The 24133-nt window shown below is 43.1% G+C and overlaps 1 protein-coding gene across 1 annotated transcript in view; it reads left to right on the top strand.

Moving 5' to 3' along the window:
- Nucleotides 1–24133, top strand: part of THSD4 (thrombospondin type 1 domain containing 4) — a 588874-nt gene that overhangs the window by 128212 nt on the left and 436529 nt on the right. Inside the window, exon 6 of the mRNA XM_059912858.1 lies at nucleotides 7523–7625. Within this exon, the coding sequence (XP_059768841.1) occupies nucleotides 7523–7625 (103 nt within the window). The remainder of the gene's footprint in view (nucleotides 1–7522; nucleotides 7626–24133) is intronic.

Here is a 24133-nt window from a genome sequence, read left to right as displayed (position 1 = left end):
TGATCCTGAATTTAGACTGAGTGCACTTAACGTTTCAAGGGGAAACACCTCTGGGGCTAAAAAGCAGCTTTTAGCAAACAACGGCTGTGATGAGTTCTGGTATCAGTGACTCTCCAGTAAATTTCCCTGGGGTGGGACTGACTTCTGACAATGGGTTTATCCATGTGGACTTGTTTCTGGCTCAAAGTAAGTGAAAATGAAGGGAAGATGTTGGACAAATCTCAAATATAGCTAAACTCTCTTTAGGCAGATTCTAATTCTATCCCATTCCTAGTCTCATATGAAATGAGACTAGGAGCTGACAGACAACTTCCTGCGTGCAGTTTAAGGAGAAACTTAGCAAATGGGCCGCATCAAGAAGTCAGTGCAGTTCTGTAAGGTGTAAAACATGCCAGGAAATGTGGGACCAGTTAGCGGATGGACGGGTCATCTAACTTGAGGGCTCAGCGTAGGTTTCTCCTATCGTGAGCTTGTCACCAGCCTCCTTATCTGTGAAATATATGCTAGTGTCAGTGCTTTTTGCATTATTCTGCTTTCCATCTTCTCAGACCACTGGCAATTTTCCATAGAAAATTCTCTTATTGACTTTCATATGTATATGAAAAGTGGCCTTACATATATATATATATATGAAATAGGTATATGAACAGTTTGTGAACATACACATATTAAATATATTAAACACGTAAATATTAAATATAAATATTCAAATAAATTTCATATAGATATATTTCATAGGTATGAAATATAGATGTGTGAATCATACACATATATATGAATTGTTCACAACTGTCACTTTTCCTGATTATAAAAAGTAGTACAAATAGGAAGAAATATCACAGTGGTAGAGAGAGGTGTATATATCCTAGTCCCTCTCCCAAGATGGAATCACAGTCAATCATTTAAAAGTTTTACTCTCATTCTCTCCATATGTCTAAATAGTGTACCAACATCTCTGCTTCTTGATATATCAACTTCAAATTTTCTCTGACTCCTTACTCTGAAAGAGGAAGAAATGATCCTCTTTCCTTCCACTCTGCTGACCTCTGCTAGCCACATTTTATTTTCACTTATATTTTTATTATATATAGTATATTAACAATTTTTATTGTCTTGATTTATCAGTATTAGGAAGGATCAGTCCCCTCCTTATTTTGCAAGGTTAGAAATGTAGTGCCCAGACAGTTCGCCAAATTCTTCTCATTGCATTATGTGTTTTGGTTTATGTTTTATTTGTTGTTGGGCTTCTTCATTTTTGTTTGTTTTGTTTTGTTTTTTTTACCTTGGCCTGTGAAATCCCTGCCAGAGACTATTATGAGGGATTTTTCTCTGTCTCCTCAATGCTTGCAACACCTGACACATAGTAGGGGCAGAGTGACTATTTGCCTTTGAAGGAATTTCACATCCTGCCTCAGCAGATAGCAGAGGGGAAGAAACCAGTCTTATTAATGTGATCCCTAAAGTAGCCACTGAGAAATTTATGCTCCCTGGGGGAGTAGGAGCTTTGAATTTAAGTTTACATTTTGCCACATACTTCCTGGTTAGTTAGAAAAAAAGATATTCTCTTTCAGACCTTCTTACAGGCATAGAGATACATTCATAATCTAAAGAGAGAGAAATAAACAAGCATTCCTGGGGTAAGCCTAGGTTTGTATAGACATGTGTACAGAGTATTTATTTATTTATATAAATTTATTTATTTTATTTATTTATTTTTGGCTGCGTTGGGTCTTTGTTGCTGCACGTGGGCTTTCTCTAGTTGTGGTGAGCGGGAGCTACTCTTCCTTGCGGTGCATGGGCTTCTCATTGCGGTGGCTTCTCTTGTTGCCCAGCACAGGCTCTAGGCATACGGGCTTCAGTAGCTGTGGCATGCAGGCTCCAGAGTGCAGGCTCGGTAGTTGTGGCGCACGGGCTTAGTTGCTCCGCAGCATGTGGGATCTTCCTGGACCAGGGCTCGAACCCGTGTCCCCTGCACTGGCAGGCGGGTTCTTAACCACTGCGCCACCCGGGAAGCCCTGTACAGAGTATTTAAAAAAATAGGGTTCTCCCAGGTGAATGGATGGGCTTAGTTATAGTAATATTCTTTGGGTCTTTGATGTATTTATTGAATAAGAGAGAAACTCCTTTCTCTAGGAGAACAGTATGAACTTGGATAGGAAAAAAAAAAAAGTGTTTGAGAACTAAGAAAACCTCAGTTATTTGTTTTTTGTTTTTTAAATCCAAAGCCTTTACCCAGCTCTTTTGGACGAACCAATTCACTGACTGTCTAGAGGGCCCTGGAAGTGGTAGGAGGTGGCAGAAGAGTTTTTGTGAGGTTGAGTTTGTTCCAAGTGACTTGAGAAAGCAGATATTAAACATATTTGAAAACTGTGCTGGATAACTTGTAAGAAATTTTGGTCCATGGTTATATGATTCTATATCATATAACAAGATGATGGGAAACAAAGCCCATCTTCCATCTGTACAAGAGAAAAGAAGGGAATGTTTGCTCAGAACACCTGCCTGTCGGGCACTTAACAGCTTCTGGAACTGCTGGATTCATCTTTGATGTCTTCTTTGATTCCAATTCAGCTAACATTTATTGAGCATTACTATGTGCTAGAAACTTTAACATATTACTAGTTTACTCCTCACAGAATTCCCGGGTTAGGGGGTGAGGGAAGTGGCACAGGGCTTGTTATTGAAATGCAGTCATTTAGGTTTAGAAGAGCAAACTGCTTTGCCCAAGGTCACATAGCCACTTTCTCATGGCAGTACAGGGACATTTTCTAGATTTTTTTCTTTAGATTTTTTTTTCACTGTGGTGATGTTAAATACATCATGTGTTGCTATGGTAGCCGGTCTTTTGATTGAATCCAGAGCAATGCAAAGGGTAAAAACAAAAATGCATATTGGACCCAGGCAGACCCCAAGGTCATGTTCCTTGGTGTCATCCTCATCGGGGATGATACTCTTCAGTCTCCTGGGGAACTGAAAGTAATTAATTACTGAAAGTTAATTGTGTGATCACCGACAGCGGCCTCTTGAGCAGTGAAGTTACATACGGGCAGTTGTCATCTCAGATTAACCAGGGTCACTAGAAACATAGTCAGAGTTTCCATAATACTCTTTGTGACTCATAGCAACTCCAGGCAGTTGTCTAGATGGAACTTTGGATAGGGCCTGAAGTGCTTTATCAGGATTCAGCTCATTATATTAAAGTACATCTTTATTCTTCCCATAAGAGACCAGTGGGAATATCCCTCCCTCTTTGTGGTGGAAAGGAGTCATTTGAAGGGAGGTTATCTCCCAGGGCCATTCCTTGGCTATAAAGCTCTGGTCTTAGCTGGCCCTATCCTGAATGAGCCTGATGTCTATCTACATGGCTTTTCCCTTGTTTCAGTTTTCTGGCCTGAAGATTATAAGAATCCGTGCCCATGGAAAGGATCAGCTGTCTGCAGGAAATCTGCCCAAAGCCAACTCACAGTGTAATAAAGAGACAGTTACTGATAAGGTGAGGGTGACTCAGTCTATGGCATCAGGAAACAACCCACTTAAAATATAACAAATGTAAAATGATCTGTAACCTGGAAGTTTTAACTTCAGAGAGTCTGTTAAAATGAGAGGAGATCTTATACTGATAATAGTATAAGTACAAACAGATGTAATCTACAAAAGAGACATGAAACAGAAATTCCCCAGCCCTCCTTGGTTTTCATCCTCAATCCACGGCTCCCTGATCCTTGTTGCTGGGGCCACTTCAGTAGGCCTCAGAGGCTGAATCTGAACTTGATCTCCAGGACATCTTCTGACAGTAGGCAAGAAGAAGTTTACGGCCCTCTTGTCTGAGGACCCATTGCAAATTAACTACTATCCACACATTCTTGAGGGGCACTGTGGCATAGTGGTTACTGTTGTGGGTTCTAGGTTCAAATCCTGACTCCCCCTGCGGTCTTGGGCAGCTCATTTAACTTTTCTTTGCCTTGGCTTCCTCATCTGTAAAATGGATATAACAGTGGTTGTCCGGATTAAATGAGCAAATATACATAAATCATGGTGGAATGTCTGACATTTAGTAAGTGTCAATAAAAGTTAGCTATTCTTAACACCATCATCATCATTATCACCCCAGGCATCTGTGTTCCTCACCTGTACCATAATTCTGTCTCAGTAGCCCACTTCCATATCTGGACTCTGTGAGGCTTGCATTTCTCTGGCCAGGTCTCTCTCCTCCCCAGGAAGTAGTGTCCTGCCTTTAACTGGCAGCTCACCTGGCGTCTTGTTGGTCCCTGCTCAGGGTCACGCACAGGGAGACCCCCATCTTCCAGAGCACCTTGTTACCTCCTGCTGCACCTTCCCATGCTAGGTGCTCGCTGGATACCATAGTCAACCTCTGGGCTCAGCTGCCTCCTGGCAACTGTAGGTGGATTTGCTGCTTCAGCACCTGATGCCTCACTGTGGGTCTGATGCCACGTTAAGCCCTCTGGCCTTAGGAGGTAACTGGGCCACACTCAAATATAAAGAACTTGTTGATGACCAGGGACAGGGTATCCTGAATGACGCATCACAGGTAGCTGGTTGATTAGGCAGATGCTTATGGATATAATAAGAGCACCAGGCATTAGCATTAAAAACACTGATAAAAATGTTATCAGTGTTGAGCCCTTCCAGCTTTGCGTGGCTATGTGTTTGGAAGGGCTCAATACGGATATATTTTTATTACATAAATGTCATATATTTATTGTAGAGAAATTAGACAGTACAAATAAACCAAAAGTTAACTGTAAAAAGAAAACTTCTATAACCCACCTTCCAGAGATAACACTTTTAGCCTCTCTCTCTACACACACACACCCCACACACATAATCACTTTTTTCACTTAACGGATTGTGGACTGCTTTCCATGGCATGAAATATGCATTTATATCATCAAATATCGAGCAATTCAAAGTGATTCTGAAGGTGTGTTGTTTCGTGGTCCAGCCCATTGGCACTATGTTACTGATGGGTAGAAAGAGGTTAAACAGACTGGCTAAGTTAGGTCTACAGCTTCTAATTCTGGTAATTGCCACTAGGTTAATTAGGGTGGCTTCTGGCTGGAGCCTCATTCAGAGCAGCTTGGCTTTACGTAGTTATTTGAGGAACGGGACATTTGGCCCACTTGTGCTGGTCTCTTTCCATTATGAAAACCTGCCACCCACCCAGCAGCGGATCTCGAGCTTCTAGTGATGGCCAGGGTGGGTGGTCAGTATTCTAGGCTCTGTCTCTGTGTCACCGTGGGACCTCTGGTAAGGTACCCCACTTCGCCACACCTCTATTTCCTCATCTTTAAATTAAAGGGGTTGGATTTGCTTTTCTTCTGCTCTCACACTGTGATTTCATGTTAAGTAATTTGGCGTGTGATTGAGGCTTGGGAGTGGCTCTTAATTGCGGCTGCATAGTCTGGTGCCAGGCTGGCTGTGCCAGAGGGAACACTTCGAGTGTTTATTCCTGGCCCTCTTGCCGACCCTCCACTGGGGCGAAGCCCGAGAATCTGTATTTTTAACAAACCCCTTAGCGATTCTTTCTCATCGCAAGGATGGTACTTACTCCCAAGCTGCCCAGCTGATCCCATCCTAGTCGAACTTTGGTTCTCGCCAAAGGGTTGTAACAAGCATCTTAACTCCAAATCCTTCATGGAGGCAGCTGGTATTGCTGGGAAGCCTACACGGTTCCGGCTTCAGGACCACCAGCAGCTTGGCTTCCAGAGCCCTTGGAGACAGCCTTCCCCAGCCTGTCAGCTTCTCACCCATTGTCAGAGCTCAGCCGGCCCTGCCCATCCTTCCAGCCCTTTTCCCCCCACCAGTTTCCATCACGTTCTACTTCACATGGTTTCTTGCTCCATATGGTTTGGCTCAGGCCGCAGCAGGGTTATGACCACCCTGAGTGTTTGTCCCAGCGGCCTCCCCAAGTGCCCTTTATCAAGCAGGGGATGTTTTTCCTTCCACCTGGTTTCATTTCTCCCTCTGTTCCCTCATCTTCCACGAGACCTGATGTTTCTGATACATACAGTAGATTTCTTTCTAAATCCTTCAGGACTTGAGCTATCATATTAGCAGTTTATTCCAGAGACTTCTATACAGAGCTTTTAATATTTAAGGGGCCAGATGCCTTTCCCGTCTGATTATTAAAATACCCCCTCACCACACACACACACACCTTATACTTAAACAGAGTGTTGCTAGTTTTAAAAAGCTAGATCCTAGCTTTAAATGAGAGATTCTGATCTTATTTCACATTTATGTCACATTTTGCTCATATTTATCATTTATAAATGGGACTTCCCTGGTGGCGCAGTGGGTAAGAATCTGCCTGCCAATGCAGGGGACACAGGTTCGAGCCCTGGTCCGGGAAGATCCCACATGCTGTGGAGCAACTAAGCCCGTGCGCCACAACTACTGAGCCTGTGCTCTAGAGCCTGCGAGCCACAGCTACTGAAGCCCGTGTGCCACAACTACTGAAGCCCGCACGCCTAGAGCCCGTGCTGTGCAACAAGAGAAGCCACTGCAATGAGAAGCCCACGCACCGCAAGGAAGAGTAGCCCCCGCTTGCCACAACTAGAGAAAGCCCGCACGCAGCAACGAAGACCTAACACAGCCAAAAATAAATAAATTAATAAAAAAAAAATAGAGATAGTTGTTTAAAAAAAAAAAAAAAAAAAGGAAAGAAACCAGAGGGAGCTGGATGTTTTCTTTGAGTAGTCTAGTGTAGCAGAATCATCTGGATAGTTTGACAAAATACAGATTACGGGGCCTCATGCCAGATTTACTGAATAATAATCCTTGGAGGAGGGATCCAGGAGTTTGCATCTCCCAGGAGCTCTCTGGGTAGTTCTTTTGCATGCCGAAGGCTAGGAGCTCTTGCTTTAGATGGTGGAGAGAATTTAGACAAGATGGGAGGACACTGAGAGAGAGCCTGGTGGGCACCAGACTTTTTGGGGTTCAATCCAGCCTCTGTCCTCACTGGCTGTGTGGCTGCTTCGTGCCTCAGTTTGCTCACCTGTGAAAAAAATCTAAAAATACCTTATCAATCACATTGGTCATCGTGAAGATTAAGTTAGTTAATATGTGAAATATGCTTAAATAGTGCCTGCACCTGCTAAGAGCACTGTACCTGTTTGCTGTGAATATTATCCCACGCACAGGAATGGCACGAAAAAAGTCAAACAGATGGAAATGGATGGCCTCTTTGAGGGAGGCGAGCAGACCACTTTGTCAGGAGCAGGTTTGGGTCGGTGGTTCTCAAATTATGGTATGGAAAAACTTAACACGGGGAGCGTGTTAAAACTTTAGTGTCCTTCCAAAGTTTCTGATTTAGTAAACTTGGAATGAAGCCTTGGGATCTGCATTTAAAATTTTCGATATAGATGATCAGCACATTTGTAGAACCCCAGGTTTCGGTGGAGGAGGACTGACATTTAACATTGGAGGGGTCTCCTGGGATTTGGCTGGGGCCATGAAGAGATATGGACACTAATTGCATGTTTAATATCTGCTTTATTAGGTGTGTCCAGAAAGCAGTAGAAGTATCTGGGAGGTACAATGTGCATCCTACAACAACAAGCCGTTCATGGGCCGGTTTTATGAATGGGAACCGTTTGCAGAAGGTAAGAATAGCCCTAGCCCTGTCCACAGCAATTATTTTCTGTCTGTTCTCCAACCCTGTAGCCCTTTGGTTATTGCTGGAGGAATTGGTGTGATCCTGGCTAGAGTGACAATGAGGGAGAAAGTGTGACCGCCAGGGCAAGGGGGAGCCGGTAGGGGTCTTTACCAAAGGTAGTGTAGCTCAGGTGACACCTGGACCATCAGTCAGATGGACGAGGCATTGACTGAAACAAGCAGTGTCTGAGGATGGCAGGATGAGTGAGACGGAGCAGAGTTTGAGGAATGGGTTAGAGCGAGAGTTTCAAGCTAAGGTTGTGAGGAGTGAGCAGGGATGGAGTTTCCCTTTTCCTTGGTTCCTGCTGCAAGCGCTGGTGTGGTGGCTTAAGAGAGCATGTAGAGTTGTAGGGTTGGCAGTTGTTTGGCTTTTGTGTTGGGGGAGCCTTGAATGCTTTTTCCAAAGATGAAGTGTGGTAGGTAGCCGTTGCCCTTGGGACCAAGGTTCCTCCTGCCTTTTCAAAATGATGGGAGATCTGATATTGGTAGAGCTTGTCAGTACTGTTCTAGATCTTGGAGTCACTTTCCTTTGTTGAAACCCAGATGATAGCATGGCTTTGGGGCTGAGAAGTGTTGAATTCTGAGATATATCTTCCCATCACAGAGAAAGTAGGCTCCAAAGTGGTGATGGGTCAAGCAAAACTTGTGGGGTTCAATACCGACGGCCATGCTGGCCAGAGGAGAGAGTGCAGCTGCCCTCAGTGTCCAGCTGAAGGGCTCTGCTCAGCGTCAGCCCAAGGCAGTGACTGGGGCAGCTGGGCTGGGCCACAACCCAGTGTGTGGAGCACTGCTGTTATGTCCGAGCTCTGGAGAAATTGTCCTGTGGGGGGAGGGCTTGATAATGAGTTGTGCGGATTCCATTACAGAATCAATGTCCAAATGTGGAAGGTTGTGCCTAGGTGTAAGCCCTTGAGGAGGAGAAGGCAGGATTGATGTCTGCTCTGAAATGGGATGCAGAATCATCCTTGTCTGTGCATTTTTCTCAGAGAAGAGTCTGTAGCCTTGATCGGATTCTCAAAGGGGTCTCATGACCACTGCCCACTAGAATCGCTGAAGAGCCTTCTAGAAATACTGATGCCTGGGCACCACTCCCAGAGATTGTGATTTACTTGGTTTGGGGTGCAGCCTGGGCATGAGGATTTTTTAAAGATCCCAAGTAATTCTAATGAGCAGCTGGGGTTGAGGACCTCTAATCCGAGAGGGAGGCAGGATTTCAGAAGAGCTGGTGACTCTGGCTTAAATTAAGGCACAGAATCATGGGTGTTTCATAACCTGTGAAATACATTCTTGTGTCAGAACCACAGTACTTGTCAGTGAGCATTTAGAGCATTTTGTCTGAGCTGCACCCTTGCTTTATTGCTGGCTGTGGATAATAATAGCTGCTTTGCCGTGATTCACTGGGAAGAAAGGCGAATTCCTCCAGCCTTGCACTGTGCTCCACATTGTTTCCCCTGGAGCTGGAGCCCCATTGCCCAGCCCTCTCTGCTTAGTTCAGGGTGGTCATCTGCCAGCCACCTGATCCTGTCAAGCCTGGTAGACTCAGGTCTAATATCAAAAGCCCTTTGCATCCCGCAAAGAAAACTTGTGCTAATATTTTCCCCTATTATCAATATTCCCTGTGGATGCCTGCTATTGTCTGGTTTATGTATGATTCTACCTTTTCTGTTCTTTTGTTTGCCCTGATTTGTGCTGGACTTTAATTGCGAGTCCTGGCCGGGGGAGGGGAGGAGGCTTTTTGAACATTTGATTTAACTTTTTGTTTTGGAGAATTTCAAACATATGTAAAAATAGAGAGAATAGTATAATCGTATAATAATAACCTCCTATTTACCCGTCACTTAGTTTCAACAGTTATCAACTCATGGCTAATCTTTTTCATATATAACCCACCCGCTCTTCCCCATCCAGATATGGGGAGCTATTTGGATTCACATTATATAGCATAATTCACTGGTGCATATATTAATTAGAACTCTTGGTTGTTAGTGACCGAAATCCAACCTACCTATATATAAACAAGAAAGATATTTTGTTGGTCATGTTACTGGGAAGTCCAAGAGGTGGGCTGCGATTCAGATATGGCTGCATTCCAGGAATTCAATAACATTAGGACCCTGCTTTTCTCTATCTTCCTCCATCTCTTGGGTCTGTTTATTTACTTCTCAGGTGGATGGGCAGGCTTACATGGCTTTGAACTTGCAATCATAGTGAGAAAGACTCTGTCTTATCTAGTGCTGTGGGTTGAATTGTGTCCCCCCAAAAAGATATGTTTATCCCTGGTACCTATGAATTTGCTTATTTGGAAATTGGGTCTTTGCATGGTAATTAAGGTGCAAGTTAAGAAGAGGTCATACTGGATTAGGGTGGGCCCTTGTCCAATATGACTGGTGCCCTCATAAAAAGAGAAGAGGCACAGAGACACACATACAGGGAACACTCGGGCACAGAGACAGAGGGAAGATGGCCACGTGACGACCAAGGTGGAGATTAGAGTGATGCAGCTACAAGTCAAGGAACACCAAGGATTTCGGGAAAGCACCCGAAACCAGGAGAAGGCACAGAAAGATTCTTCCCCAGAGATTGCAGAGGGAACATGGCCCTGCCAACACCTTGATTTTGAATTTCCAGCCTCCAGAACTGTGAGAGAATAAATTTATGTTGTTTTAAACCACCCAGTTTTTGGTAATTTGTTACGGCAGCCTAGAAAACTAGCATGCCTAGTGATGGTTTCAATCTCAGAAAAACCACACTGTGGTCTTGTTTGGATCATATCCCCATCCCTGGACCTGAGTTCAGGGCCTGAGAGGGTCGTTGGGCTAACTCAGGTCATGTGACCGACCCTCTGGTGGGAAACACACATCCCAGCAAGCGGAGGTGGGGAAGAGGGGATTGGGACAGACGGAAAAACAGAATCTTCTACAGAAATTATTATCTACTTTTTGGCCATAAGCCCTGAAAGTTTGAAGAAGGCAATTAGAATCCTGGTATTTTACAAAGAAAAGAAAAATGCAGACTAGCAGCAGACTAAAGAAATCAGCTATCTTCTACACTGTGTTTGTTACTTTGCCTAGAAAATTCAGCATTCTTTAAAGATATTTATTGACGTTAATATGTCTCACATGCCTAGAAGAGGATCCCATAGTCACCGAAGCTGCATTTACTTTGGCTTTCTTTAAACAATTCTTCTTGCTGCTAAGATTGTTTTCTTGATTTTGTCCTCTCTCCTCTTAAATGACTCCCAGGCTGACCAGTGGGAGGAAGACGCTGTTAATGTTTCTGCAGGGTGTTCATACTTTACGGCTGGATTTTGCATTGGGCTCTTGGTTTTGTTTGGAAGTCTACTGCTATTTGCACGTGCCTACTTAGGGAAACAGCTGCACTCATTCAGTCCAATGCCACACAGAATAGTAAAAGCAGAGTACACTCTCTGATAAACACATTAATTTCTCCACATGCTTCTTCTTAGGCTTTTAAATGCATTTCCTGGATATGGTGATCTGTCCTAAGATAATGCCTCTAGGAATTTTTCTCATAGACCTAATACCGTGAAGACGATAGAAGTAGAATTCCAGTGCCTCTGCGTCCCTGTTTACTCAGGATAGTGATAGTTCATGCCTGTCACCCTAGTCCCCCTTCATTCAAAACCACTTTGGACAATAAATTATATGGTCAACCTAGCTATAATGGGAAAGTCTTCTTTAATAGACTTTTTTTAGGTGCATTGGGGAAAATTGTACCTGTTTTCATGACTAGAGTGTTGGAGCTGGGCGGCACTAGAATCTAGAGTTTTGCTGGGTCGCTGTGGGCTATTCAGCAGCAAGCATCAGTCTTAATCCATAAACCAGGGACAGCTTTGTATTGGAGTACCATAAGTGCACCGTGTGTCCCCAGTAGCTGAACTAAATAGAGTGCAAATCCAGAAGCCAAAAGTGAGGCTGAGTCAGAAATTGGAGGTTGCTAAGTGGTCATGTGACCAGGGCCACTGTATCTGTCAGGGCTTAGTAGCTTATGCTGCAGGAACAAAGAGCCCCCAAATCCTAATGAACAAAGAGCCTCCAAATCCCTAATGACATGAACAAAAGTTTGTCTTATGCTCATGCTACCTGTGTAATGTAGTAAGTATTCTGCTCATTCGGGGACCCAGGCTGATAGAAGCTGCACCTCAACTTCTGCTTCCACTGAGGCAGGGAAAGGGAGCAAGTGAATCACACATGGGTTCTTAAAGCTTCTACTGGCAGCAATCCCTGTTGTTTCTGCTCACATCTCATTGGCCACAGCAAGTGGCATGTCATACTTAACTTCAAGGGCAGCAGGGAGGTACCCATCCCACTGTGTGCTCAGAGGAGGAGAAATTGAATATCCGTGACCAGCCCTAATGACTAGCACAGGCAGGGAGCTCCAACAGTGCCTTCCTTCTAAGTCCAGGAGACTTTTATTAGGCTGCTTGCAAGGAGAGTAGATTTTGCTCCAGGAAATATTAAAGGTGCCACATAGTCTCTAATAGCCACAGCCCCCTGAGCCACTGAGACCATTTCTTCTCCTTGACTAAAGCTCTGAGGGGCAGAGGTGGAATGTTGGCACCCAGGTGCCCAGGTGTGCTGCTGACTCCCCCACCAGTCTGCCCTGGCACAGATACTCCACTGGTGCGTGGGGCAAGGGCTGCCATAAACATGGACAGAATTATCCAAACTGTATGACATGAAGAAGGAAGGCTTAGGACCAAGTGCTGGTGAACCTGGGATTAGGATGTTCATGTTTTAATGAAGCACCTTCATTCATTCCTAGGTACCTGCAATTCTCCATCCTCCAGCCCACCCCTCCTGCACAGACAGTTCATAGTCATCAGGGACCTTTCAGAGTGGACAGGGGAGGCCTAAGGGTAACGAGAGGAGTTTTCCAGTAATACCTCCCCCCACAAGATCGGATCTCAAGCTCTCTTATCCATGCCTAGGAATACCTGGCAAGGCTAGGCTGTGGTTGCTTGCATATGAGTGTATTATTGAGGACAAAGCAAAATCCTGAGGGCAACCTCTTTGTGAAAACAAAACGGTGATTTGGGTTTTATATATGTTGAGTTTGAATGAATGGTAGCGAGATGCCCAGCAGGAAGTTGGGGATGTTTAAGGGAGATACCTTAGGGTTGTAGACCTATATTTGAAGTCATTGGCTTTGGTGTGATAATTAAAGCCAGCATGATGGATAAGACCTTCAAGAGAGTGTAGAATCATGAGGACAAGGGATCCAGGAAGGAGCTTTGGATTATGCCCACTTTAAAGAAGCAGGGGAGAGAGAGTCAACCATGAAAGGAGGCTGAGAAGAGGTGGCACCAAAGCATTATAATGCCTTATATCATCTCTTACAGTAATATAGTCTATTATGGTTTATAAAGTTCTCTTGTTACATACACCATAGTGAGGAACAAATGAGATAATAGAAATTGGTTGTATTTATTGAGCACTTACTGCTTACCAGGCATAGCTCTAAATGCTACTCATTTACTCCTCACAACAACCCTGTGAGGTGGATACTATTATCAGCCTTATTTTACAGAAGAAACAAAGTATATAATAGTTAACTAACTTGCCCAAGGTAATCCAGCTACTAAGTGATAGAGCCAGGTTCAAAACTCAGAATCTTGCTATAGGATCTCTACTCTAAATGTGTATGGAAGCCAGGAGAAAGATGTGTACAGTTGTGAGCGTTTAAGACCAGTCTCTGGGTACCTGTTTTCCTTGTAAAAACTATCTGAGTAATTAATGTTTAAATTTTCTTAAAAAAATGAAAGAAGGGGCAGTGGGGGAGAAGCGGTCATAACAGCTTAACACAGCAAAAGGTCAAGGAGAGAATGAGAACTGAGAAATTAAGACTAGGATAGATGGTTGGGAAAACCACTGGAAAGAAATTAAAGAGGGTAGCCGGTGAATAGAGCTAGCTCTTTCTTTTAACAATTGCCGTGAAGAAGGCATATGGAGAGCGTTTGCTAGTTTAAGGGGAAAGAGAAAGGTTTGTTTGGAATGGTAGAGAAATGAGGATTCTGTAGATTGAGAGAATGAAACTTACAAAGAAGAATAAAGGGTTAATAGAATGGTGCCTATGAACCTCCTCTATCCTAGAAGAAAAGGTGGAAAATAGGCACTTCTTTTCCTCTTGGAAAAAGTATGTTATTGTTTCTCTGCATTCTGTTATAGAAAGCTTCTTCACCATTAAATAAAAATGCATTTATTCAAGAGAAATGAAAGCAATCATAGGTCCATAAAAAATATTTGTTTAAGAATGTTCAGAGCAGCTTTTTTTCATAAAAGCTCCAAACTGGAAACAACCCAACTATCCATAAACAGGAGTCTGAATAAACAAACTATGGTACCTTCATACAATGGAGTATTACTCAGCAATAAAAAAGAACGCTCTACTGATGCACATAGCAATCTGGATGAACCTCAGAAACATTATGTGGAGCGAAATAAGCCAGATATAAGAGTACCTACTGTCTGATTCCTTTTATATTATGTTCTAAAGTAGGAGAAATTAGGCTATGGTGATGGAAGTCCGAACAGTGTTTGCCTGTTTGGGTGTGGGGAAGGATTAGCTGGAAAGCGGCATGATAGAACTTCGTGGAGCAATGGTAATGATTCAAATCGTGATTGGCATGTTTGTTACACAGGTGAATATAGTTGTCAAAACCGATCAACTGAATTCTTGTGATCTGGGCATTTTCTTGTATATAAATGATACTTTTAAAAGTCCATTAGATTCTCTTTCCTCTTCTCTGTCTTCATCTCTGTGTTCCTAAAAGTGAAATTTAGAGCCAGTATAAATTTCACCATTATAGAACTATCCTAAGGCTTGCTAGTTTACCTCTTTCTCTCTCATTCTATTTTAAATACTCTTTATTACTGACCATGGAGAAACAAGAGGATTTTAGGGAGAATGGACTCAGATGCAGAGTATCATTTTTGGAATCATTTAGGATCGATCATAGGGCTTTGTTGGGCCTGGAAATCCTCAGATAGGTCTGGAATCTGAGGAAGCAAGCTGCACATCTGTATAAGTTAGCATTCTTTTTTTTTTTTTTTTCCTTGTAAGCAACAGACACCAATTTTGGCCAAGTCAAACACAAAAGGATTTTATTGGAAGGATATACAGTAGCTCCGAGAATCAACAGAAAGTGTGCAGGACCAGGCTGGGTGAAGGACAGAAACTGAGGAAGCTCTGGGGATCCAGGTGGACAGAACTGACAGTCTTACTTGTCTGCTGCTGCTGCTGCAGTGGATAAATTCCAACAGGTTTCTCCATCCAAGAGTCAAAGCCCTGGAAATAAGAGCCCTATTGGCTTGCTACAGGCCACATGCCCACTCCTCGGCTGGGGGTAAAAGGGTGGGGGGGAGTCCTGACTGACAGCCGCAGCAAGACTACACACAGAGGGGGAGAATTAATTTCCAAAAAGGAAATCCTGGTGCTGAACCAAAAGAAGGAAGAATGGGTCTTGAAGGGCCCCAAACGACCAATGTCCATGACAGAAACTCTTAAGTCAGGATGCCCATCTGGTTTGTCAACTGTCCTTTCAGTCGTAGGCTCACAGGGCTTCTTGACACCTTTGAGGGATTATTGGAATGAGGATGTTACGTTTGAGTATCACTCGTTTGTTCTCCTTGTGTTTGTGTTTCTGCAGATTTCTACAGATAGGCCTCCTTATGCATGTATGGCATGTGACTGTGTGGGTCCCCTTTGCTTCCACACATTATCAGGCATAATTCAGGTTGATCAGTGTGCATTTACACGAGGGCACAGGAGAGAGGCTGGTGTTCTGTGGTAACCTTTACCACTCCACTGCATCCTGTGTCGAGGATGATGACCTCACGGGGAAAGGAAGGGGGCTTAGTAATGGTTCTGTTCCTTCCCCCGATTTCTGTAACCCTGGTCACCCTCCCGCTCCCCAGTGGGATTATCTATGTGAAGTACACCTAGAACACGTCTAGTTCTTGCATCCACACTGTGTTTCTCTCTGTATCTGAAGAGTATGAAAGATGTAGGGTGGAGCACACAGTGTCACATCTCTGTGAGTCTCTTTTCCCTGGGAGATTTAGGATTTAGAAAGGGAAAGATTGTTTGAGGGAGAATATCGCCCCTGCTCTAAAGTATTCTGGAAGGTATAAATGATTCGTGTAAAAGCAATTTCTTTCCTGGCACTTGAACCAGCGTCATTCTAGGTAATAATAAAGAAAAGCCTCAGGGTATATTTCAACATCTAGTAAGCAGATTAGTCTAAATGTGAGTAATTTTGAGGATTGAAAACCAAGGGTAGAGCTTAAACCCATTGCAAAATATTAAATAATGAGACCCAATCCTGTCATTTCTGTCCTCTAAGAAGCTCAGCTTTCTTCAAAGACCGCCTCATCTTCATGGTGTCAGGATGGGCAAGGTCCGATGTCACTACAGTGTTCCTAGTCTACAGACGCAGGAGCTGAGACTTCAGGTTGGATGGTTTGCTCCAGGTCGCAGGATAAAATAGAAGGATCAGATTAAACAAGAAGTTACATAACCACAGCCTGTTGATTTCAGAGCAGTCATTTGCCTCAGGGGCTACAAAAGAATTTCTCTCTCTGTGTAACCAAGCTGTGACCAAGTCGGTACCTTTAAAAACAAACAAAAGTGTTTTTACATCGACTAAGACTTTTCCAGGAAATCATGGGACTCTGTCTTAGTCCCTTGTAGCACAGCTCTGTCACCCTCTGAGCAGAGGCCTCTGATTGTAAATTGGTAGAGCTGGGTCCCAAAGGAGTGGTCAAGACATTGGGTTGCACCTTGCATGAACATTGAGACATTAGTATGGGGCCAACATCAAGAGGTTTTTAGAGTTAGAGGCCTTAGGGCTAGAAAGTAATCAATGAAAATGCAATTTCTGTTTAAACTGTAAATCCAGCCCATCCTTTTGCATATTTATCAAAGAGATTCTCCCTCATCTGCATAGTCCCTCCCCAAAAGCTATTAAATAGCAACCATACCTGTCTGTATCTGCTTCTTAGAAATTCCATGAGTGAGAACATTCCATGAGTCAGTGGGACTTGTTTACAAAGGATTAAAGGAAAAATCTGTTGTGTATCTGTGGTTGGGTGGGAAGAAGGGAGAGAGCATGCTTCAGCGTTCCCAGGCAGTGTGCTTCACCTTCCTCCTCACATTGCCTACACTTGGCAATAATGGCATTCTTCTAATGCCACTATAATTCACCCTGGGATGATTATTTGTTGCCTGGCTACCCTTTGGAGCCACATTGAATGAAACCTCCAGGTTCCCCCTTCAGATACTTGAAAGCAGCCGTCTTGTCACCCTAAATCTTGTTTCACCAGCCTGCTGAATGTTTATTTCCTTCAGTTGATTCCTTATGGATTGGAGCATGCAACTTGTTTATCATCTTGGCTATTCTCTTTAGAATCAGTACATGAGTCCTAACAAGCAGCTCTGGTTGAGCGTGGCTCTGCTGTGCTGGGCTCAGGAGCAAGGAGTGTCTCTGGGATTGATTAGTGATGTCTCGCGGAGGTATGGGAAGGGAAATGGCAGCACGAACACTGCCTCTTTTCTCTCTTTACAGTTTTTTTTTTTTTTTTCAAACTATTTTAGTTTTTATTTATTTATTTATTTATTTATTTATGGCTGTGTTGGGTCTTCGTTTCTGTGTGAGGACTTTCTCTAGTTGTGGCAAGTGGGGGCCACTCTTCATCGCGGTGCGTGGGCCTCTCATTATCGCGGCCTCTCCTGCTGCAGAGCACAGGCTCCAGACGCGCAGGCTCAGCAATTGTGGCTCACGGGCCCAGCCGCTTCCGCAGCATGCGGGATCCTCCCAGACCAGGGCCCGAACCCGTGTCCCCTGCATCGGCAGGCAGACTCCCAACCACTGCGCCACCAGGGAAGCCCCTACAGTTTTTTTATATATATTTTAATCTTATTGGAGTAGAGTTGATTTACAATGTTGTGTTGGTTTCAGGTGTTCAGCAAAGTGATTCGGTTATACATGTGCATATATTCATTCCTTTTTAGATTCTTTTGTCATATAGGTTATCACAGAATATTGAATAGAGTTCCCAGTGCTATACAGTAGGTCCTTGTTGGTTACTTATATATCGTAGCGTGTATATGTTCATCCCAAGCTCCTGGTTTGTCCACCCCCACCCCATCCCACCATGTTTCCCCTTTGCTAACCTTAAGTTTGCTTTCGATATCTGTAAGTCTGTTTCTGTCTTTCACGTTGTGATGATATAGGTGCCAATTACCCCTGTTAGTTGTTTGAAAATTTGGGATGAGTTCCTATTTATTGAACAGAGATGAGACTCTTAAATGATTCACAAAGTTTGCCAAGCAGCACATAGGTCTTGCTTCAAATGTAAGTATAAAGCTTCTGAGTTTAGAATACAGTAATCAAGGAAATGATGCAAATAAATATAATGAACACATCATTGTACTAGTTATGTCTAAAATGTGTTCACATTTAAAATGTAAGTAAAAACCAAATAATGTATAACTGTAATTTTCCAAGAGAGGCCTTTTAGGATGGCTGAAATAGTCAGGGGAAGGCCTGCTTTCCCAGAGTGATCCTTTAAATTAAGGGTTCTTTCAGGGGCTCGGTGTATCTAGAGGTGGAGGGACTAACTCAAGGACAATTTCTAAAAACTGAATTGTCTGATATTGAAGTGTGCAATAGGTTTCTTTCTACCTTTGGAATTGTACTTCCTGTCTGCATCTGAGGCTGTGTCTACTGCAGCAAAACAGAATGAAGTAGTGGCAGGGACTTTCCTGGTGGTCCAGTGGGTAAGACTCCGCGCTCCCAATGCAGGGGGCCCGGGTTCGATCCCTGGTCAGGGAACTAGATCCCGCGTGCATGCCGCAACTAAGAAATCCACATGCCGCAGCTAAATATCCTGCGTGCTGCAACTAAGACCTGGTGCAGCCAAGAAAAAAAGAAAAAGAAAAAAAGTACAAGGCAAAATTTTTAAAAAATGAAGTAGTGGCAATGATTTATATTTGAATTATCCTGCTTCCAAGTCCAGCTATTTTCAGCCTGAACTGTGGAGAGCACTTGTCATCATGTCTTGAGTTCACATGCATCATTATCACACCTCTTTCCTGCAAACCTAGGTGACACGAACAGCTAACTATTTGAGGTCCTTTGAACCCAAATACTTAGCAACCGAGTATATATTGGGATGTATGTTTTTCTTTAAGCTTACTAATTGTGATACATAGCCTGATATATAAGGCTTTAGTTCACAACCATTTCTGTTCATATGGGAGAAATTTCTGGATTGTTGCATTTCCCCTCTCTTTCTTGTTCTGTGACTGTCACTGCTCCATTCTCACCCATGATGGAAACCAGTGATCTTTGGTTGGCCCACTGAAGGAGACGTACATTTCTGGCCCTTTCTGTGCTGGAACTAACAGGATGCAGATTCTGTAGCTCCCCCGGGGCAAAGCAGAAGTACTCTATTATATAATTCGTACTGTTCAGCTCACCCTTCTCTGGTTAGTGCTTAGTGTTTTTACTGGATTTTTTCCGTTCTCTCTTTTTGGATTACCACATACACACATACACATACCGCCACCACCACCAAAACCCCCTGTGAGGAAATCACTGTATAACTTTGTTGACAAACACATGTGTGGATATGTTTAAATAGTTCAGAAGTAAAACAAGGAAAAGCCCCGTATAAATTCTACTTTTGAACTAAAGACTAGATAGTGGTTTTGCAAATGTAAGTGATTGATAACTGATTAGCAGCTTTGGAGCTGGTCAACAGACTTTACAACTCAAGATTGTTATTTAGTAATTAATGACGAGAAAAGTTTAGGAAAACAAAATTCTACATTGTACTCAGTTAATATTTTTCTTTTAAACCTTGTTGCAAACGGTTTTCATCGTGGAGGCATGGAGGAGAATGGTGAGTAGACACCGACTGGGAAGGGATTGCAATTGGGAGAGGCTGAAACAGAGCAGGTTATGGGGGTGGAGAGAGCCAGTCATTTCAGGGGTCAGACTGCTAGGCAGAAAAGCCTTGTCATGAGCTTAGTGAGGCCAGAAGTCACCAACAGATAGGGCAAGAGACTGGCAGGGCAAACCATAGATTTCACATGGTTACCCAATTAATTTTTGCTTTAAGATTTTATCAAGTGAGCCATAATTTATTGGGCTGAGTCAAGTTTTGTTCATGGGAGCGATTAAAGTTCGGGTTAATCCCTGGAAACAGCTTTCGTCTAAAGTCATGTTCCAGCAAACAGTGTTTTTTTCAAAAATATTGAGCAGCACATTAAAAATAGGTCAGATTTAAACAGGACAGTGGAGCTTTTGGTCTGGGGGAAAACTTGCAGTCACTATTAAGAGATGTGTCTGTTGTGAGCATTAGGCCTGCCAGTCTTTAGGAAAGGGAGAAAGTGGAGGGGAGGGCTCTGAACCTCCATTCTGTTCATGGAACCTCTTGATGCCAAAAATTAGAAAGGAGAAGCGTATCTGATACATACAGCCCAAATTCCATTTGTACTTAAGGTTACGTAACTGCTCATCATGTAATAGCTTTGGCCCTTGCCCAACGAGCATGTAGATATTGGCAGCTTTGCGTGCCTAATAGATCCCCATCAATCAGTCACGATGCCTTGTCCCACACCCAGTTGCCTTGTTTGTTTAAGCTGGCTTTGGAGGTTGTATAAAGAGCTTTAGCAACCTGCTCTGCCACCCCTGGTGATCAACGGCACCTTCAAAAAATCCCTTGGCATGTTCTTAGGATTCGAAGGAGTAGAACTTGGCCCACTGACGTTTACCATGGTTATCGGTCTTCTTCCCTGTATGTTCTCGTGCATCACAGGCAGGGAGCATGGAGGGGCCCCTGGGGTAACTGCTCCCACCCTGGCTCCCTGGACCTGCCAGACCTCTGCCTTTCAGAATCAGCTGGTGTATTGTCTCACCTGACGGAGCCTGGCAAGGGCTGCACAGGGACTGCCAAATGAAACTGTGCCTCAGGACTGGACAGGTGAGTTCAAGTTCACACAGAACAGAAAGGTGCACTTTTTCTCCTTAGAAAGTGAAAATAATAAAAGGTTGCTACAACATGTTGGCGTTGATTCAGGCAGCCACCTTTTGTTCTGTGTGAGGGATAGCCTTGGGGTAGCAGGAAGGACAGTGGACAGAGGACACAACCCCAGAGGTACCAGCCGCAGCTTCCTTAGACCACAGTAAGAAATAGCTTCCTCCCGTTGTGAAGATCCAGTTAGATGATGTGTATGTAGCATGTGTATAAAGGTTGTAAGTTCCACTATCGATGACCAGGTGCCTGCATCCTCCAGGTGGAACCTGGAACGGTGAATAGTACGGGGCGTATGCAGATGTCGGGAAAGGCACTCCAGGCAGAGGGAACAGCACAAGCCAAGGTGCAAGGGTGGAAAATACAGAATGTATTAGGGGAAATCAGGGAGTGTCCTTTGGCTGGAACAAAGGGTGTTTAAAGGGAAGAAATGCAGGATAAGGTTGGGCTGGAAGTTTGGGGCCAGATTATGGAGGGCCTCAAATAGGAGGCTAAGGAAATTGGACTTCATTTTACAGGCAGTGAGGAGGTATTGGGGTTTTTTAAAGCAGGGGAGTAACATGATCAGAGCTGAGCTTCAGGAAAATTAATCTGGCAGCAAAATGCTGCAAAACCTCTTTGGAACAAGAAGGGATATAAATAAATAAATAATTCGAAAATTTGGCAGGAGTGTTTTCAAATACGTTCTGAAATGTATATGCTATATATTTTGAAATGATAATATCTTTCTTGTTCTTTTTTTCTTTTTTCCTCACAGCAGCCAAATTCCTTTTTCATTCCCTCTCTTTTCTTTCTTTTCTGTGTTCCCTCCCTCTTTCCCTCTTCCCCTCTTCCTTTGTTTCTTTCTCTCGCTCATTCACTCTGTCGATCCTTCTCTCCTGTCTGCCTTTCATGGTGGGTGTTGCTTTGGCGGGGGTGAAAACCCAGCCAGAGGTTGAGGGTTCCAGCACAGTGCTTCCAGGAGGTCCAGGCTTCTGGAGCCTCTGCGCCTGCTGTGATGGGGTCCCACTACTGAAGGCAGCAGAAACATCCAACCTTGATTGTCACCGACCCCGACCATACAAAACATAGGTATTTTGAATGAGCAGGCAAATTCCTGTAATTCATGTGAACAGTGTTTCTATAATCCAATTTTCTGGACTCATCACCAAAAGGTTCAGTCGACTTCTGTAACACCTGGGTTAGCAAGAACAATGGCATTTCTATGGGTTTTATCGGTATGGCCCATGTCCTTTGCTCAAGCAAATTTGATAAATGTGTTTAGACCCTAGGTGTTCCTGGATTTCACTTGCAGGTTTGTGACACTGTGTGAGATCCCCTGACTGAGATATGAATCTGAAAAGTCTGCTTTGCAAGATGTGTGTCTGGAAAAGTGTCACTTAGCTTTATTTTTCTTCACTTATTTGTGCATTTGCAACAAGGCTCATTAATTAGTTAGAAAAATTTTGCTTGTTTCTGTGAAAAATGGCAATCAAGTGAGATATAAACCTACCATGAGATGTGAAAGTATGGTTAACTTGTAGTGTGTAGCATAAGGCTATGAACAGGAAGCTCTCCGTGGATATTTGATTCCTGAAAAAGCTGGGAGCCTCTATAAATATTTTTGTGTTTGTGAATCTGGGAACTCAAGAAGGTTCCAGATATATGCCTCAGGAATGTCAAGAGTCTGCTGTAAATCCAAATTCACAAAACAGATAAATTTTTGGATGATTATTCAGATTGCAAAACAATTTTTCATTTTAATAAATATTTACTCTTCATGTTAACCCTAGAGAAGTTCTTTAAGGAAATATAGTTAGTATTTGATTTACAGACATTCACTGTATACAACTGTTTCTTTTTTTTTTCTTCTTAGCATCTTTATTGGAGTATAATTGCTTTACAATGGTGTGTTAGTTTCTGCTTTATAACAATGTGAATCAGCTATACATATACATATATCCCCATATCTCCTCCCTCTTGTGTCTCCCTCCCACCCTCCCTATCCCACCCCTCTAGGTGGTCAAAAAGCACGGAGCTGATCTCCCTGTGCTATGCGGTTGCTTCCCACTAGCTATCTATTTTACGTTTGGTAGTGTATATATGTCCATGACACTCTCTCACTTTGTCACATCTTACCCTTCCCCCTCCCCATACCCTCAAGTCCATTCTGTAGTAGGTCTGTGTCTTTATTCCCGTCTTGCCACTAGGTTCTTTACGACCTTTTTTTTTCCCCCTTAGATTCCATATTTATGTGTTAGCATACTGTATTTGTTTTTCTCTTTCTGACTTACTTCACTCTGTATGACAGACTCTAACTCCATCCACTTCACTACAAATAACTCCATTTTGTTTCTTTTTATGGCTGAGTAATATTCCATTGTATATATGTGCCACATCTTCTTTATCCATTCATCCGATGATGGACATTTAGGTTGCTTCCATGTCCTGGCTATTGTAAATAGAGCTGCAATGAACATTTTGGTACATAACTCTTTTTGAATTATGGTTTTCTCAGGGTATATGCCCAGTAGTGGGATTGCTGGGTCGTATGGTAGTTCTATTTGTAGTTTTTTAAGGAACCTCCATATTGGCTGTATCAATTTGCATTCCCACCAGCAGTGCAAGAGTGTTCCCTTTTCTCCACACCCTCTCCAGCATTTATTGTTTGTAGATTTTTTGATGATGGCCATTCTGACCAGTGTGAGATGATATGTCATTGTAGTTTTGATTTGCATTTCTCTAATGATTAATGATCTTGAGCATTCTTTCATGTGTTTGTTGGCAATCTGTATATCTTCTTTGGAGAAATGTCTATTTAGGTCTTCTGCCCATTTTTGGATTGGGTTGTTTGTTTTTTTGTCATTGATCTGCATGAGCTGCTTGTAAATCTTGGAGATTAATCCTTTGTCAGTTGCTTCATTTGCAAATATTTTCTCTCATTCTGAGGGTTGTCTTTTCGTCCTGTTTATGGGTTCCTTTGCTGTGCAAAAGCTTTTAAGTTCCATTAGGTCCCATTTGTTTATTTTTGTTTTTATTTCCATTTCTCTAGGAGCTGGGTCAAAAAGGATCTTGCTGTGATTTATGTCATAGAGTGTTCTGCCTATGTTTTCCTCTAAGAGTTTGATAGTGTCTGGCCTTACATTTAGGTCTTTAATCCATTTTGAGTTTATTTTTGTGTATGGTGTTAGGGAGTGTTCTAGTTTCATACTTTTATGTGTACCTGTCCAGTTTTCCCAGCACCACTTATTGAAGAGGCTGTCTTTTCTCCAGTGTATATGCTTGCCTCCTTTATCAAAGATAAGATGACCATATGTGCGTGGGTTTATCTCTGGGCTTTCTCTCCTGTTCCATTGATCTATATTTCTGTTTTTGTGCCAGTACCATACTGTCTTGATTACTGTAGCTTTGTAGTA

This window comes from Balaenoptera ricei, chromosome 2, assembly GCF_028023285.1.
Source record: "Balaenoptera ricei isolate mBalRic1 chromosome 2, mBalRic1.hap2, whole genome shotgun sequence".
Lineage (NCBI taxonomy): Eukaryota > Metazoa > Chordata > Mammalia > Artiodactyla > Balaenopteridae > Balaenoptera > Balaenoptera ricei.
This window is presented reverse-complemented; position numbering and strand designations above follow the sequence as displayed.